The sequence below is a fragment of the Mastigoproctus giganteus genome, chromosome 8 (assembly GCF_048544385.1).
Source record: "Mastigoproctus giganteus isolate SK-2022 chromosome 8, ASM4854438v1, whole genome shotgun sequence".
NCBI lineage: Eukaryota > Metazoa > Arthropoda > Arachnida > Uropygi > Thelyphonidae > Mastigoproctus > Mastigoproctus giganteus.
This window is the reverse complement of record NC_143582.1, coordinates 13,821,906-13,836,957: the sequence shown is the minus strand read 5'-3', so window position 1 is coordinate 13,836,957 and position 15,052 is coordinate 13,821,906. Positions and strand designations below refer to the sequence as shown.

Here is a 15,052-nt window from a genome sequence, read left to right as displayed (position 1 = left end):
TGCAACATGGTAGGGTGCATGTAGTCTCCTAAGAGCTGTTGGTAGACCTCATGTTGGTCCATATGCATTGGGAGTCCTAGTTCTTGCCAGCAAAACATGTCCCATAAAAAGCAGCCACTGCCACCTTGCAGGATAGCAGGCACCACAAATGATGGGTCCATGGACTCCTGTTGCTTGTGCCACACATGAATTTGTCCATCAGCATGTTGCACTAAGTATTTGGATTCATCTGACCAGCACACTTATTTCCAGTCCTCCAGTTTCCAACCAGTGTGTTGTTAACACAACAGCATTTGCCATTGATGATAATCAGTGGCCATTGATGATAATGATGGTATCTACTGTGGAACCCCATATGTCTGAGTGTGTGTGGTGCATTATCATTTGGGATGTTGTTCTTGCATTCCCCATATTGTATCCCAAGGTGATCACTGCTGCACATGATCTGCCGCTGAGCCGTACAACATGCTGCACCCTTCACTTACCACTAACATCCACCTTGCATAATTCTTTACAGTTCTGTCAGTGGGAGGTGGTTTGACCTGTGAGCAACCAATAAGACATGCCTTTTCTGATATGGAAACATGTGATGGATGAGCTCCTGTCATCATGCCCTTTTGAAACTCTGTGGAATCTTTACTTTGTCCCATAACTGCTACTTTGACTTGCACGACCAGAAGCAAATTACCACTACCCTAGTGTACAAAGCTGTTTGGCTTTTTATGCTGTGAGCTATGGAGCAAAGACCATTATTAATGGGACGATTCAGTCATAATTCAGTGATCACTGAATTATGACCACCTCATTAGTAATGGGGAATATGGTAGCTCAGTGGTCTACATTTGGAAAGCACTGCATTAACTGATTCCCCCTCTGTAAGGTATGGAGTTGGCTTGGTGGTATTGATTGTGAAATTTGTGTATTTGACATAAACTGCATTGTTTGTTATATTCCTTCGTTGGGATGTTATCATACTGACATTGTGTCTAACAAGGCATGGTATACTAGGGTTGCCCTGTATTTAATAAGGATGCCATCTGTCATAAAATTTATCCCTCACATTATCGGGTTATCACCATAAAAGAATTTAGAAAATAATTTTTAACCATTCACCAAGGACTAAAAGTGTGCGAATTATTCAGTAAATATGTTATTTTTTTATTTATATATATATTTTTTTTATTTTTTTTTATTTGCTTGTTTGTTTTGTACTCTCCCTCTAATTTTTCTTATTTTATTTATTTATTATTATTATTTTTTAATAGCTGGATATCAATCCTCTGCTCAAAATTTGTCACTTTTTTTTTTTTTTTTTTTTTTGGTAGTTGTTGGCGCATTGGCCTCTGTGGCCATAATGCACCTCCCAAGGTTTTTGTAGTATTTTAATCCAAGCCCGAGGCGGGATTCAAACCCGCGACCTTTGGGTTGCCAGGCAGGTTACTTTACCCACCCGGCTAGCCCGGACGGCTCTGATCAAAATTTGTCACGTGACAAGTCAGAGGGCGCCTCCGTAGCCAGGTGGGAAGGAGCAGCAGTGCGTAGCACACGCTTCTTGATTAGACCGGGGTTCGAACCCGTCACCACCAAATACGGAGGATGCGGAAAGGTCAGGGAATGACCACCGCATATTCCCATTGCAATATGGCCTTAGTTGCTAATGCTCCTAAAAACCAATAACTAAGAACTAACTAACTAAGACAAGTCAGTATCAATCACAGGAAAGCACAGCTGAATTCACAGCTGATCAGAATTAATTGAAAAGTTGTGTACTGGTTGGAAATTCTTTAAACAGCCCTTGGGCCACTTGAAAAAATACTACACAGAGGAACAGAAGTTGAAAGCTTCCTCTTACATTGATGGTATTGAATACCATGAATTGTCAAACTCATAGAGCAAGCTTATCTGCGAAAAGATCTAAACCTCCCAAACACTTCCTAACTCATTTCACAAATATACGTGGTCTCAATTCTAATCTCAACGATGTCCATTTCCACTTGCAGTCTGCCAAACCCCATGTACCTTTTCTGACAGAATTTCAGTTATCGGTTGATTCAATAACTGCTCATCTCAGTTGCCCAAATTATTTGCTGTATGATTCCTTTCGCCTCAAAGGTGGTACTTGTGCATATGTCCGTTCTGATATACCCTGTCAAAGACTTGGTAATTTGGAATCTCCTCTTTTCGATCTTCTCCGGCTTAAAATCTTTCTACCTCATTGTGTCAAATTCATCTGTTGTCTCTACCTCTCTCCCAACTCCACTCATCACTTGGAGCTCTTTGACTTCCTCTCTTTGCAACTTGACTTTCTCCAGTCCAACTTTCCTAACAGTGAGGTAATTTTCCTTGGTTATTTTAATGTTCACAACTCCAGCTGGCTTCCGTGTTCTAGTCACACCGACCCAGCTGGTCGAGATGCTGAGGCTTTTGCAATTACTAATGACCTTGCACAGATTGTTCACTTACCTACAAGAATACCGGACAATCCTAATCATAAGCCAACATGCTTGATCTTTTTCTCACAAACAACCCTTCTAAGTACACGATTGAAGTGAGATGTCCTTTAGGCACCTCAGATCACAACTTGGTGATTGACTCTTCTCCAATGTAGCCTATATCTCATGGCTATTCCCAATCTCGTATTGTTTGGCATTACAAGAATGCCAAATGGGATGACCTGCGAGATTTCTTTTCTTCTTGGCGCCTCCGATTAGACCGGGGTTCGAGCCCGTCACCACCAAATACGGAGGATGTGGAAAGGTCAGGGAATGATCACCGCATATCCCGGAGCAATATGGCCTTAGTTGCTAATGCTCCTAATAACAACAACTCCAACTCCAACTCTTTTCTTCTTTTCCTTGGTCGGATTACTGTTGCAAAACTTCCGATGTCAACTTTTGCTTAGATAGTGTCAGTGAAATTATTCTTGCAGGAATGGAATCCTTTATCCCACACTCCACTTTAAAATCTCGTTCTTTATCTAAACCTTGGTTTTCCAATAAATGTTATAAGGCTGTTTAAGAGAAGAACATTGCATATCGTAATTGGCTAGTTTCTAATTCTTCAGTTTCATTTTCTGCCTACACCAAAGCTCGCGACAATTGTAAAGCAGTTATTAATCAGTCCAAGCTAGCGTTTGAACAGGCTGAGAGTAGAAAACTTACTTCTTGCCCTAATGGTGGCCTAGCATTGTGGTCTCTTGCCAAAGCTATTGGCCGCAACCTTTGCCCATCTCTGCTCCCACCTCCGTCCAAACCAGATGGTTCTGTTGTCACTTCAGCCAAGGATAAAGCTGACCTGCTAGCATCCCTTTTTTTCTTCCAACTCATGTATTAATGATCTTGATAAAACACCTCCCACCATTCCCAGCATGCTCCATTCAATGCCTCCTGTGGTCTTCCGTCAAAAGGATTTTGACGAATCTTGATGCTAAGAAAGCTCCAGGTCATGATGGTATTTCTCCACTTGTTCTCAAAATTTGTGCTCCTGAACTTCTATTCTTTGCCGCCTTTTTTCACTTTCTTATTCCGAAGGTGTTTTTCCTTCTGCTTGGAAATTTGCTCATATCCAGCCAGTTCCTAAAAAGAGTGACAAATCCTTCCCATACAATTATCGCCCCATTGCAATTACCTCTACTCTTTCTAAAGTAATGGAGAAATCAATTAACCGCCAACTCTTAAACTACCTAGAAACTTCTGTCTTCGGTGCCTCCGTAGCCAGGTGGGCAGGAGCAGCAGTGCGTAACACACGCTCCTTGATTAGACCGGGGTTCGAGCCCGTGACCACCAAATACGGAGGATGCGGAAAGGTCAGGGAATGACCACCACATATCAACGGAACAATATGCCCTTAGTTGCTAATGCTCCTAAAAACCGAGTAACAACAACAACAACCTTCTGTCTTATCAACGATTGCCAGTATGGATTCCGTCAGTGTCGATCCACTGGTGATATTCTGTCTTACGTTATCCATTTATGGACTAATTCAATGGAAAAGTTCGGTGAAACACAAGTAGTTGTTCTAGACATCTCAAAGGCTTTTGATCATGTTTGGCATAAATGTCTTCTAAACATCTTCCAGCTTATGGTTTACCAACTGTTTTTTGTAATTGGTTATCCAGTTTTCTCTGTGATCGCTCACTGAGGGTGATGGTAGATGGCTCTCTGTCTTCTAACTTCTCCACTAATGCCTGTGTCCCCCAAGGTTCAGTTCTTCCCCCCACTCTTTTCCTCTTTTATATTAATGACCTTCTTCCATTGACTGGAAATCCTATCCATAGTTTTGCCAATGTTGGCACATTACATTCCACTTTCCATTTTGAGAAACCTTGCCCTGCTCAATCAGCTTCAACTTCTCAAAAATCTGCTACCAATTCCTTAAATGCTGATCTTTTTACGTACAGGCAGGCCTCGCTTAAAGCGAGTTTGATTAACACGGTTTTCAGTTACCGCGATTGGAAAAAATGATACCACTTTTTACTTTACGCGATTCAAATTTCCAGTTAACGCGATCTTTTATTTCTGATAGTTGAAAAAGATTCGAATCGCGCACTAAATGTCTGACTGCCAATAAACAAGCGTTTGTCCGCTTCCCGCCTCAGTGTGTTCCATCAACTAAGTAGACGTGTTACTTGTTTGTCTCCACCTAATAAAGTCACGTGCAGACGTATTTAAAAATTCTAATTTTCTACCCCTGTTAATTATGGATAAAAGAAAGAGTGAAAAACAACGTGACTGTAATAAAAAAAAAACGAAAAGTTATTACTTTAGCTGATAAACTTGAAGTTATTAAAAAACATGAACGTGGTGCAAACCATGCGAAAATCGTAAGAGATCTAGGATACAGTGAGTCTACCGTACAAACTATCTTGAGCCGTAAGAACGAATATAAAGAGAAAGGTAAAGTTTCATCATCTTCTTTTGTCTTACAAAATACCAGAAACAGAACTCTAATAATGATTGAAATGGAAAGTCTTTTATCAATTTGGATAGAAGATTGCAATCAAAAAAGAATTCCATTATCTAAGGACAATATTCAGAGCAAAGCTATTAACCTTTTTACTAAGCTCAAAGAAACAAAATATCAAGGGGAGACTGAAATGTTTGTTGCTAGTTCAGGGTGGTTTGGACGTTTCAAAAATCGGGCACGACTGCATAATGTTAAAGTAACAGGGGAAGCTGCTAGTGCTGATGAAGATGCTGCAGCCAAATTTCCTGCAGAATTGCAAAAAATCATTCAGGATGCTGAATGCGATGATCGGCAAATATTTAATGTAGACAAAACGGGCGTATTTTGGAAACAGATGCCAACTAAAACTTATTTGGCTGCAAATGAAGCATCACAACCTGGGTATAAAGTCTCAAAAGATCGACTAACACTTTTATTAGGAGGTAACGCTGAAGGTGATTTTAAATTGAAACCCATGCTTGTGTACCGTGCACAAAATCCTAGGGCTTTAAAAGGATACAGCCATCGCACTCTTCCAGTCATTTTTCGTTCAAATAAAAAAGCATGGATGACCAAAGCCCTATTTGAAGACTGGTTTACGTCTTATTTCTGTCCAACAGTTGAAGCCTATTGCAAGAAAAATAATCTTACTTTTGAAGCTCTGTTACTTTTAGATAATGCACCTGGACATCCTTCTGCACTTGGTGACTTAAATGAAAATGTGAAAGTTGTTTTTTTACCGGCGAATACGACTTCGTTATTGCAACCCATGGACCAGGGGACGATTGCAACTTTCAAGGCTTACTATCTCCGCAGAACCTTTGCACAGGCACTTGAAGCTATAACAGGAGATAATGCAATTTCTGTACCAGAATTTTGGAAAAAATATAACATATGATTGGCCATTGAAAACATTCATGCAGCATGGGAAGAAGTGACAGCCAGCAATATGAGAGCAGTTTGGAAGCATCTTTTACCCCGTGCAAACGATTTTACTTGCTTCAAAGATGCAGTTCAAAAAGTTATTGAAGACATAACTAATATTGGTAATGAACTTGGTTTCAAAGGCTTGGATGCGGCTAACGTTCGAGAATCGCTGAATTCGCATTTAGAACAGCTAAGTGACAATGATCTCCTTCAAATAGAGCAACAGCGTGCGCATGAAGAAGCTGAAGAAAAAGAGTGTGAGCCAGATGAAAATGTTACCTCAAAGGAGATAACGGTAAAAGAACTAGGCGAAATCTTTCGTATCGCAGAGAACCTTAAACAAAAGGTAATGGATGTTGATCCTAACATCGAAAGAAGCATGTTATTTCACCAGGGCCTAGAGAAGCTTGTTGTCGGCTATCGGAAATTGTATGATGAAAAAACGAAAGCCAAAACTGTTCAAACGACTGTGTTCAAATATTTCTGTAGCAAATAGTTAGTTTCTCCATTATATATTTTGAACAATAAACATTTAATTCTATAATTTTTATTATCTTTTACATGGCATGCAGTTAAAAAGTTATTTAAAAGGTATTATTTAAAAGTTATTTAAAATTCTTTATGGACATTCCAGAAGGTCAAGTACCAATTATAATTTTTCCTATTGGTTATGATATTCGATTAACGCGTTTCCGTTTTGCGCGATGCGCTCACGGGACGAATTAATCGCGTTAATCGAGGCCCGCCTGTAATTCTCCAGTGAGGCAAAGACAACTTAGTTGATTTCAGTCCTTCTAAAACTAGGCCTTTTCTTATATCTCGCAAAAAGGATTCTTCTGTTCCTTCTACTAAATAAATTTAAGGCTCAGCTGGACAGTTATTTTGAATGAACGGAGAGGTGAAGTGGAAGGTTTTTTTTTTTTTTGGCTGATGCTGCATAAGCTTGCTTTCTTGCATCATATGCCTCTCCTAATGCTAGTGCTTATCTTTGATGACACTGATTTCTATGCAAAATGATATATCTCTTTTGGGGATTACCCTGACTTCTAATTTCTCTTTGCACAAGCACATTACAAATATTGCTTCCTCTGCATCTAAAAAACTGGGTTTTCTCTTTCGCTCCAGGCATTACTTTTCTTCCAAACAGCTGCTCAAAGTACAAATCACAAATCCGCTCTACCTTGGAATATTGTTCCCATATCTGGGGAGGTGCCCCCAAAACCTCTCTCAGGCTTCTTGATTCCATTCAGAAGAGGGCAGTTAGGTTAATTAATGATTCATCTCTAACCGAGTCTCTCCACTCGCTATCTCACAGTCGTTTCTACTGCATGCCTCTTCTACAGATATTTCCATGGACGCTGTTCTTCCGAATTGGCTTCTATAATTCCCACTCTCTCTTTCAAAACTGTCCGAACACATGCTGCCAACATCCATTTACTGTCCAACTTCAAACTCACAGAACCAACTTTTCATCTCTTTCTCGTTTATCCATTCAACTGCTGTTTTCTGGAACAACCTCCCTTCATGTGTATTTCCTGAAAATTAGTCGAAGTTCAAGTCCAATCTAAACAAATATCTTCTTTCATCTTTCCAACCCAAGCACAGTACTAAGTACTATAGCTTATAATACCTCTCGTGTTTGGGGTCTACATAAAAAAAAAAAAAAAAAAAAAAACATTGATGGTAAAAATTGGATATATCACCTTGCCGTTACAAACAACAATGAGTTGTTTGTTTTTTTGGTTTTTAGGAGCATTAGCAACTAAGGCCATATTGCTCCAGGATATGCAGTGGTCATTCCTTGACCTTTCCGCATCCTCCGTATTTGGTGGTGACGGGCTCGAACCCCGGTCTAATCAAGAAGCGTGTGCTACGCACTGCTGCTCTTCCCACCTGGCTACAGAGGTGCCCCAATGAGTTGTGTGTGTGGGGGGGGGGGATTATTTTTGTTATTATTTGTCTTTGGATTTTATTGTTACTATTTGTTGTTGTGTTTTTTAATTTTAATTTATACCTACTGACGTCTTAAACCCACCCCACATTTCGCAAATCTGACTGCAATTCACAGAAAGTTCTAGATTCTAGGGTGTGTAAAGTGGGTGTTAGCAGAACATTAAAGACACATTTATTTACAAAAAATTTACAACCTTTAATGAACATTATATTATACAGCATTTCCATATATTTGAACCATACTACAGTACACTACACTCTCTCTCTCTCTCTCTCTCTCTCTCTCTCTCTCTCATCAACTATTCTCAATTTACAAATTATTAACATCAGTTTGTATCAGTTGTATCTTAATTAATTTGAATCCTGATGATTACTCAATCTAATGATGCCAGAAAAATGCTTATGCAGCGTCAGCAAAAAAAAAAAAAAAAAAAAAGGAACATTTCACCCATCCATTCGATCCAAATGTTTGTCCGGTTCTTCCTTCAATTTAAGCTGTCAATTTCCACAGCGGCGGATGGAGGTTTGTTCCAGCAATGGGCCACCCACCAGTTGAAGGCAAGTTTCTGCACATCTGTTCTACAACTTTCTTTCCTCAATTTGAATTTGTGCCCTCCTCGTGTTTGTAATCTGAGTGGGAGGAAGGGTTCCACCGGCATTGGACTTGCTCAAACCATTCAGGACCTTGTGAACCTCACTCAGATCACCTCGCAGGCGCCTAGTCTCCAGATGTTGCGGTTTGCGGAACTTAAGCCTTTCTGTAAGAACAACCCTTTGTTCCTCTGCATTTATTCCAGCAGCTGTACATCCTTCCTAAAATGAGGCCTCATGACTGCATACAAACCTTTATGCAGTACTCAAGGTGTGGCCTGACCGTTGCCTTGTGCAAAGGGATGGTCGCCTCCTTGTCCCTGCTGGCAAGGTTCCTGTATGTCATTGGCAGGACGCCGTGAGCTGCTCTGGTAGCCTGTCTGCACCGCTCAGAAAACTTCATGTCTGGCTGCACAATTGCCCCCGGGTCTTTTCCGTTTACCACTACCCTGAGTGTAGTACTGCACAGTTGGTATGTCGTTACACTGGATTTTGGAAAAATTTATTCTGAATCTATTGCAGTTATGGAGGCATGGAAACATTTCTCAGTTGTGAACTGTATCAGAATCATAGCTTTATCGCTAAAAGAAGTAAGCCATGAACGTTAAATGCGTGTGGAAAAATGTATGGCCAGAGTCAGTTCATTCGGCGGAATATGGTCGAACCAGCAGAAAACGGAATCGGTGCAATAGTAGACCTTTGCTACGTGGGTGGGAGGGGAAGGTTTTGATGATATAACTACTGAAGCCCTTGTGGGTAGCACAGTTGATAGAATCGCCCTCCTCCCCACACCGGGTGGAAAAGACCTGAGTTCGAATCCCATCAATGGTGGGAAGAATTTTTATGGATCTTTTTCACAATGTGACTGAGTTAGTTGGACTCAGGCGAGGGTAGCATGGTTTTTTTCTCCCATAAACTTTGGGTTTTCGTCCAGCAAACCAGAAAATCGACCTCAGGACATCTGCAATTTATAGAAAATATACACAGAGTAACATGGCCTGTAAAATGTAGAGTAATCGCCAATACTCCTAAAAAAAAAAAGATTACTGAAGACATTCAAGAATTACTGGTAGAAAAAGAGGCTGGCAAAGCAGGTGGTAGATGACTTTCATGAACCGGTGAAATACCACCACTTTGCTTATTGGAGGCTTGAAGTGGTGAAACCCATGTTTAGTCTCTAGAGCAAAGTTTCCGGCATCCCCCTCTCCCCATACTTCTCCTTCAACCCATGCACGGTACTAAGTACTATAGGTTTTCATACCTTTCGTGTTTGGGATTTTCATAAAAAAAAAAAAAAAAAAAAAAATCATTCTCTTACATTACCAATTTTTATCTCTTACATCAGTAAATTCATTTCAACTATTATTACTCTTTTTATATATTTTGTTATATCTCTTAGCTTTTAACTCATGAAATTTGTTACAACTGGTATCCTCTTACATCAGTAATATTTACTACAAATCACTCATTCCACATTAGTTACTCTCTAGATACCATCTTAGTCATCCCTCTTTACTCATGAGGTTTCTCTATTAATAAAATTTCTTTCGCTTTACACCTCATCTGGTATGTTATCTTGTGTTGGCACCTGGCCTAAATTAATGATATAGGTTAACATATCCTTACAATACTACCCCTATAAATATAATTTCTTTACTAATTCCTTTATACTATTACTTTATTTTTATTACCCTTGTACCACCCTTACATTATTTCATAATCATTAACATTCATAACAAATTATCTCAACCTTAGTAACTAACTTGCCTAATACAACATGAATGTTCCTTTTTTAAAACGAACATCACTCAATTCCTTACAGAGCTAGGTTATGAGTCCTTGAGTTCAGGATTCAAGAAAAAAACAGGAACAGACTTACATTCCGGAATGGCCGTTACTTCCAATTTCCTTGCATTCAGGCTTCCTTTGTGGTAGATGGGCTTTCTTCCATTTCTTGGTCACACTGCTGTCCGATGCTGGACCAGACTTTCTTTCTCTTCTTGCCTCACTTATCTGCAAAACTGGCCATTATCACTGCCTTCCAATGCCAGAACAGGTTCTCTCTCTCTCTCTCTCTCTCTCTCTCTCTCTCTCTCTCTCTCTCTCTCTCTCTCTCTCTCTCTCTCTCCCTCCTTGGCTCACTTATCTTTAAACTTAACCACTGCCTTCCGATGTCGGACCAGGCTTTCTTTCTCTCACTTTTTTTTTTTTCTTTTTCTTCTTCTTCTTCATCCTGCTACCATGAGATTTGAACTGTGACCACCAAAAAATCTAATTCTACTTCAACACGCAAACTCATGACCTTCTCTTCTTGACCACCGAGAAGTGATCAAGAATATTTAAAACATTTGCCTAACTAATAACTAACTGTATAAATAACTTACATTAACTGTATATCAGAAATAATATGATAGTAATATGATCATATAGCAGATTTAGGGAATTTTTTAAAATTTTACTCATATTCAGTAAAAGATAAAATTTATTGGATTTCTGATATGCTTTTCTACTTTTAGGCAGACTTGTATTCCCACACACAATGTGATAAAAAAAAAAAAAAAAAAAAAAGTTGAGGGACTGAATTAATATATGGGAAACAAAGTTTATCAGCTATTTGAATGGATCCCTTTTTAAGTACTCTTCTTGACTGATCGTTCCTGTGTTGTTCATGATTTCCTCAAGTAGCCGTAACTCTGTGGCCTTTCAAACAGCTTCAATTTGGGAAACAAAAAAAACAAATGATGAGTATGGGTGGATGGGAGTGATGCTTTGCAAGAAATTGTTTAATGAAAAGTGCACTGTGCAAGAGTGTTATCATGATGCAAGTTCCAATTCCATAAAGCCCACTTTTCTGTCTGTTTTCTCTGAACTGCACTGCAGTCGCCATAGAACTGTTTTGAAATGTTACTGGTTCACTGTTTGACAAATTCTCAATGAAAATTGTTCTGCAAGTTCAGTAAATATGATAAACATGCTTTTTGCATTTCATCTGCATTGTCTTGCTTCCTTGGGTGTTGGAGAAGAGTAGATTGAGAAGATTGAATCTTTGTTTCTGGACCATAGACATATACCCACAGTTCATCAGTGATAACAGAAGACACAAAGTGTGGATCAATAGAAGCATGTTGAAGATCCTGACACGTGAGAACTTGTCACTCTCTGTGATCACCATGCCTGACATCTTTGTCAGGCATAAACTTGGTTGAAATGCATTGCATTCCCAAACATAGATCACTCCTGATCAAATCACCAACATAAGCAATTGAATCATTAGGTTGTGATGTTGAAGGGCAGCCAGGTTGAGAATCATCTTCAATGGACAAGTGGCCATCTTGAAACTTTGCAAACCACAGAGAAATCTTCAAATGATGCATAGCGTTCTCTCTGAAAGCTGTTTTTAATATTTCATGGGTTTCTATTGTACTTTACCTTAATGTGAAACAACATTTCAATTTCATACAAATTCATTGCTCAGTAAAATAAGTCATTTGAAAATGCAATTAAATGCATAAAACCTGTTCAGGGTGCACCAATTTGTACTGATTGCAGATAAATGGCTGATCCATGCATTAGCCAATTTGCCCAACACATTATGCCAGAATTTCAAGATGCAAAGTTAGTCCCTGAACCTTTTGATCATACCTTCTATATATACGTTAACAGGATTAATGGTAATACAACCAGGATTTGCTCAGCTAAAATTAATGAGTTATATATGCAGCCTTTTAGCCATACTTTAATATCATATAACATTTGTAAAATAATTAATTTGGAATAATAGTGAAACTAGTATTGGGATAACAAAAATAGATATACATGAGCTATTCATTCTGATTGAATATCTGTTTATTCAAAGTCTCCATCGCGTAATGGAGCAATGTCCATATATTACAATTGTATTTATCAATTAACATGTGTCTACTCAGATAAATGCCACTAATGCATGCTTGGGGCACATATTGTTAGTTAGCTAAAGTAGGCTTAATTTCACCATAAGTGCAGTAATGAGTTATATTCATTTGACTGTATTCTAATTTAGACTGCTTTCAAACTAAATTGTATTGTAACTCTAATATATACTTGCATGCCTGATATGTTTAGTTTAATTTTGATTATTGCATGCATGAGCTCCATAGTTTAATCCCAGAACTTATGTTAGCATCTGTGTGAAGTAATATCATATTTTATTTTTTTGATGATGGTTTATAAGCTTGCATCCTGTCATCATTTGCCAGTTCTAATACTTCACACAGATGCAGCAGCCAGTAGCAGCCTTTCAACCAGTGTACAAGTTTCCTTAGTCTGCAGGCAGCTAGCCCAAAAACATCTTTCCCAGTTTCATCTTCATCCCCCCCACCCCCCATAGAATATCTTTGTGCATTTGTGATGAACTGATGAATTTATTTTTCAGAATGTTTAACAATATCATCAGATGAAGAGGATGAGGCTGATAAAACAGAGAAACCAACTGTCGAGAATAATATCAGACATGCTGGATACTTACCTCAAGAGTTAGATGCCAGCATACATGACCGTATTCAGGTATAAAATCAATATGAATATAAATAACATAATGAAAATGTTAATGGAATTAGTATTAATATTTAATTTCATATTTTATAACAAGTGGGATCCCTAAGGGATCAGCATTGGATCTGCCTCCTATTTTTAATTTTCATAAATGATATTGACATGGTATCCAAGGTAAGATGTCAATGTTTTCTGATGATTTACAGGTCAATCTGACCCAGGCCATGTGGCTTCAAAGAGACTTGGATCGGATCCATGTATGGTCCAAAAAATTAGCAACTATAGTTTAATGCTTATAAATGTAAGGTGTTATGCATTTAGGGAACAAATCCTGGAGTCATGTATAATCTAGCTGGAGAAGAGTTAAAATTGGTTTGATAAAAAAAAGACAGATATTGTGGCTCAGCAATGTAAATGGGTGTCTAGGAAGTCATATGGTGTCCTATGATTCATGGGAACTATTGTTAGTTGGGAGTAGGATGTTGTCATCCCTCTTTACAATGCAATGGTTAGACCACATTTGGATTATTGTATTGAGGTCTAGAGACCACACCAAAAAAAAAAAAGAAAACTTTTGGAGAGGGGTTCAGAGAAGGGTGACCAGATTGGTGATAAGTGTAAAGTGATGAACTTGTGAAGAATGGCTTAGAAGGTGTGATCTGCAAAGTTTTAAACCAAACATCCAAGGGGAAATCTAATTGAGGTTTATAAGGAACTAAAGGGATTGAGTGAAATGAATGAGGAAGGTTTGGTCTCCCTCGTGTGTGAGTCAAACCCGAGACAAATATAAAATCTCATGGAATAATAAATGATTAGATCTCACACGCTAAGTCAAATTGTTTCGAAAAGCCTTGGATTGATTGCATATGTTACCCAAATAATAGCGACTGCAATTTATTTATTTTGGGACCAGAAATTTTGAAATATGACTCCAGAAATCCTAGAGTCATGTATAAGGTATTGGTAGATGAGCTAAAAATGGTTCAAGATGAAATAGACTTAAGTGTTATGATTCAGTCTGACAAACTTTTTCATGGAATGTAAACAGGCAATTAGGAAAGCGTACCATGTCCTGTCAGTGATTTATAGGATCTTTTTCTTGTTGGGAGAAGAAAGTCGTTATCCCTCTTTAGAGGCGATTGTTTACTACATTTGCCATATAATGTATTCAGGGAAGGGTGACTACATTGGTGATAAGTACAAAGTGATGTACATATGAAACATGGCTTAGAAGGTGTGGGCTGCAAAGTTTCACAACCACCCACCTAAGGATAAAAAGCACTGAAGAAGTCAAATAAAATGAATGAGCAAAGTGTGTTCTCCCTTGTAGGTGAGATACGAACATTGGAGTAAGTTGCCTCCCAACACGGTGGAGGCAATGAGTGTGGCTAAGTTTAAAGTAGAATTAGATTATTGCTTTGTTGGGAATAGTATGAATATTCTGTTTTACTTGAATTTTTATTATTTTTGGTTGATGTGGAAAAATTTTGCCTCTCTTACTACTAAGGCCAAAGTGAGTTTCCATACGTCAGTCAAGTAAGTCTGATTAAGTCTGCTGGTTACAAACAGAATTCATAGATAGTAAGTTGTCATCTGAGTTTTCGGAAGCACATAAGTTAAATATTATGTATCTTTAGCTTAAACATAATTGTAGTTGGAAAACAAGTTCTTTGTACCATATTATCCAGACTGGGTTGTTGTTTTGTTTATAACTCTGTATTATTTCATGCTAAGTTTTCAAATACACACTTCTGTTGTCTGTTGCCATAGCAAATCTGCCAAATACTGCAGTCACTCTTAATATGTTTTTAGATATTACTCGCAATACAATAAACCTGTATGTTAGCTGTAACTTACTGATATCTTCTCAATATCTTTTTTTCGATGACAGTTTTGAAGGAAACTTAAAATGTCGTGAAAACAGTTTAATGTCAGCGAAAATTAAAACAGGATAAAGCATTAACTTTTAGGCTTAAACTTCTGGTTGAAACAGATTGATACTAAATCAATTTAATATCATATATTTTTTAATCTTGATGAGATGGATATATTTTTCATAATTTCATCCCAAACAAAATGCTTGTTGTTCGAGGAGAGTCTTGCAATA

The 15,052-nt window shown here is 38.3% G+C and overlaps 1 protein-coding gene across 2 annotated transcripts in view; it reads left to right on the top strand.

Moving 5' to 3' along the window:
* Positions 1–15,052, top strand: part of LOC150081272 (sentrin-specific protease 6-like) — a 369,847-nt gene that overhangs the window by 216,187 nt on the left and 138,608 nt on the right. For both annotated transcript variants that reach the window (XM_090379581.1, XM_090379580.1), the window contains one exon: positions 12,827–12,957. In XM_090379581.1, coding sequence (XP_090235707.1) covers positions 12,827–12,957 — 131 coding nt within the window. The remainder of the gene's footprint in view (positions 1–12,826; positions 12,958–15,052) is intronic.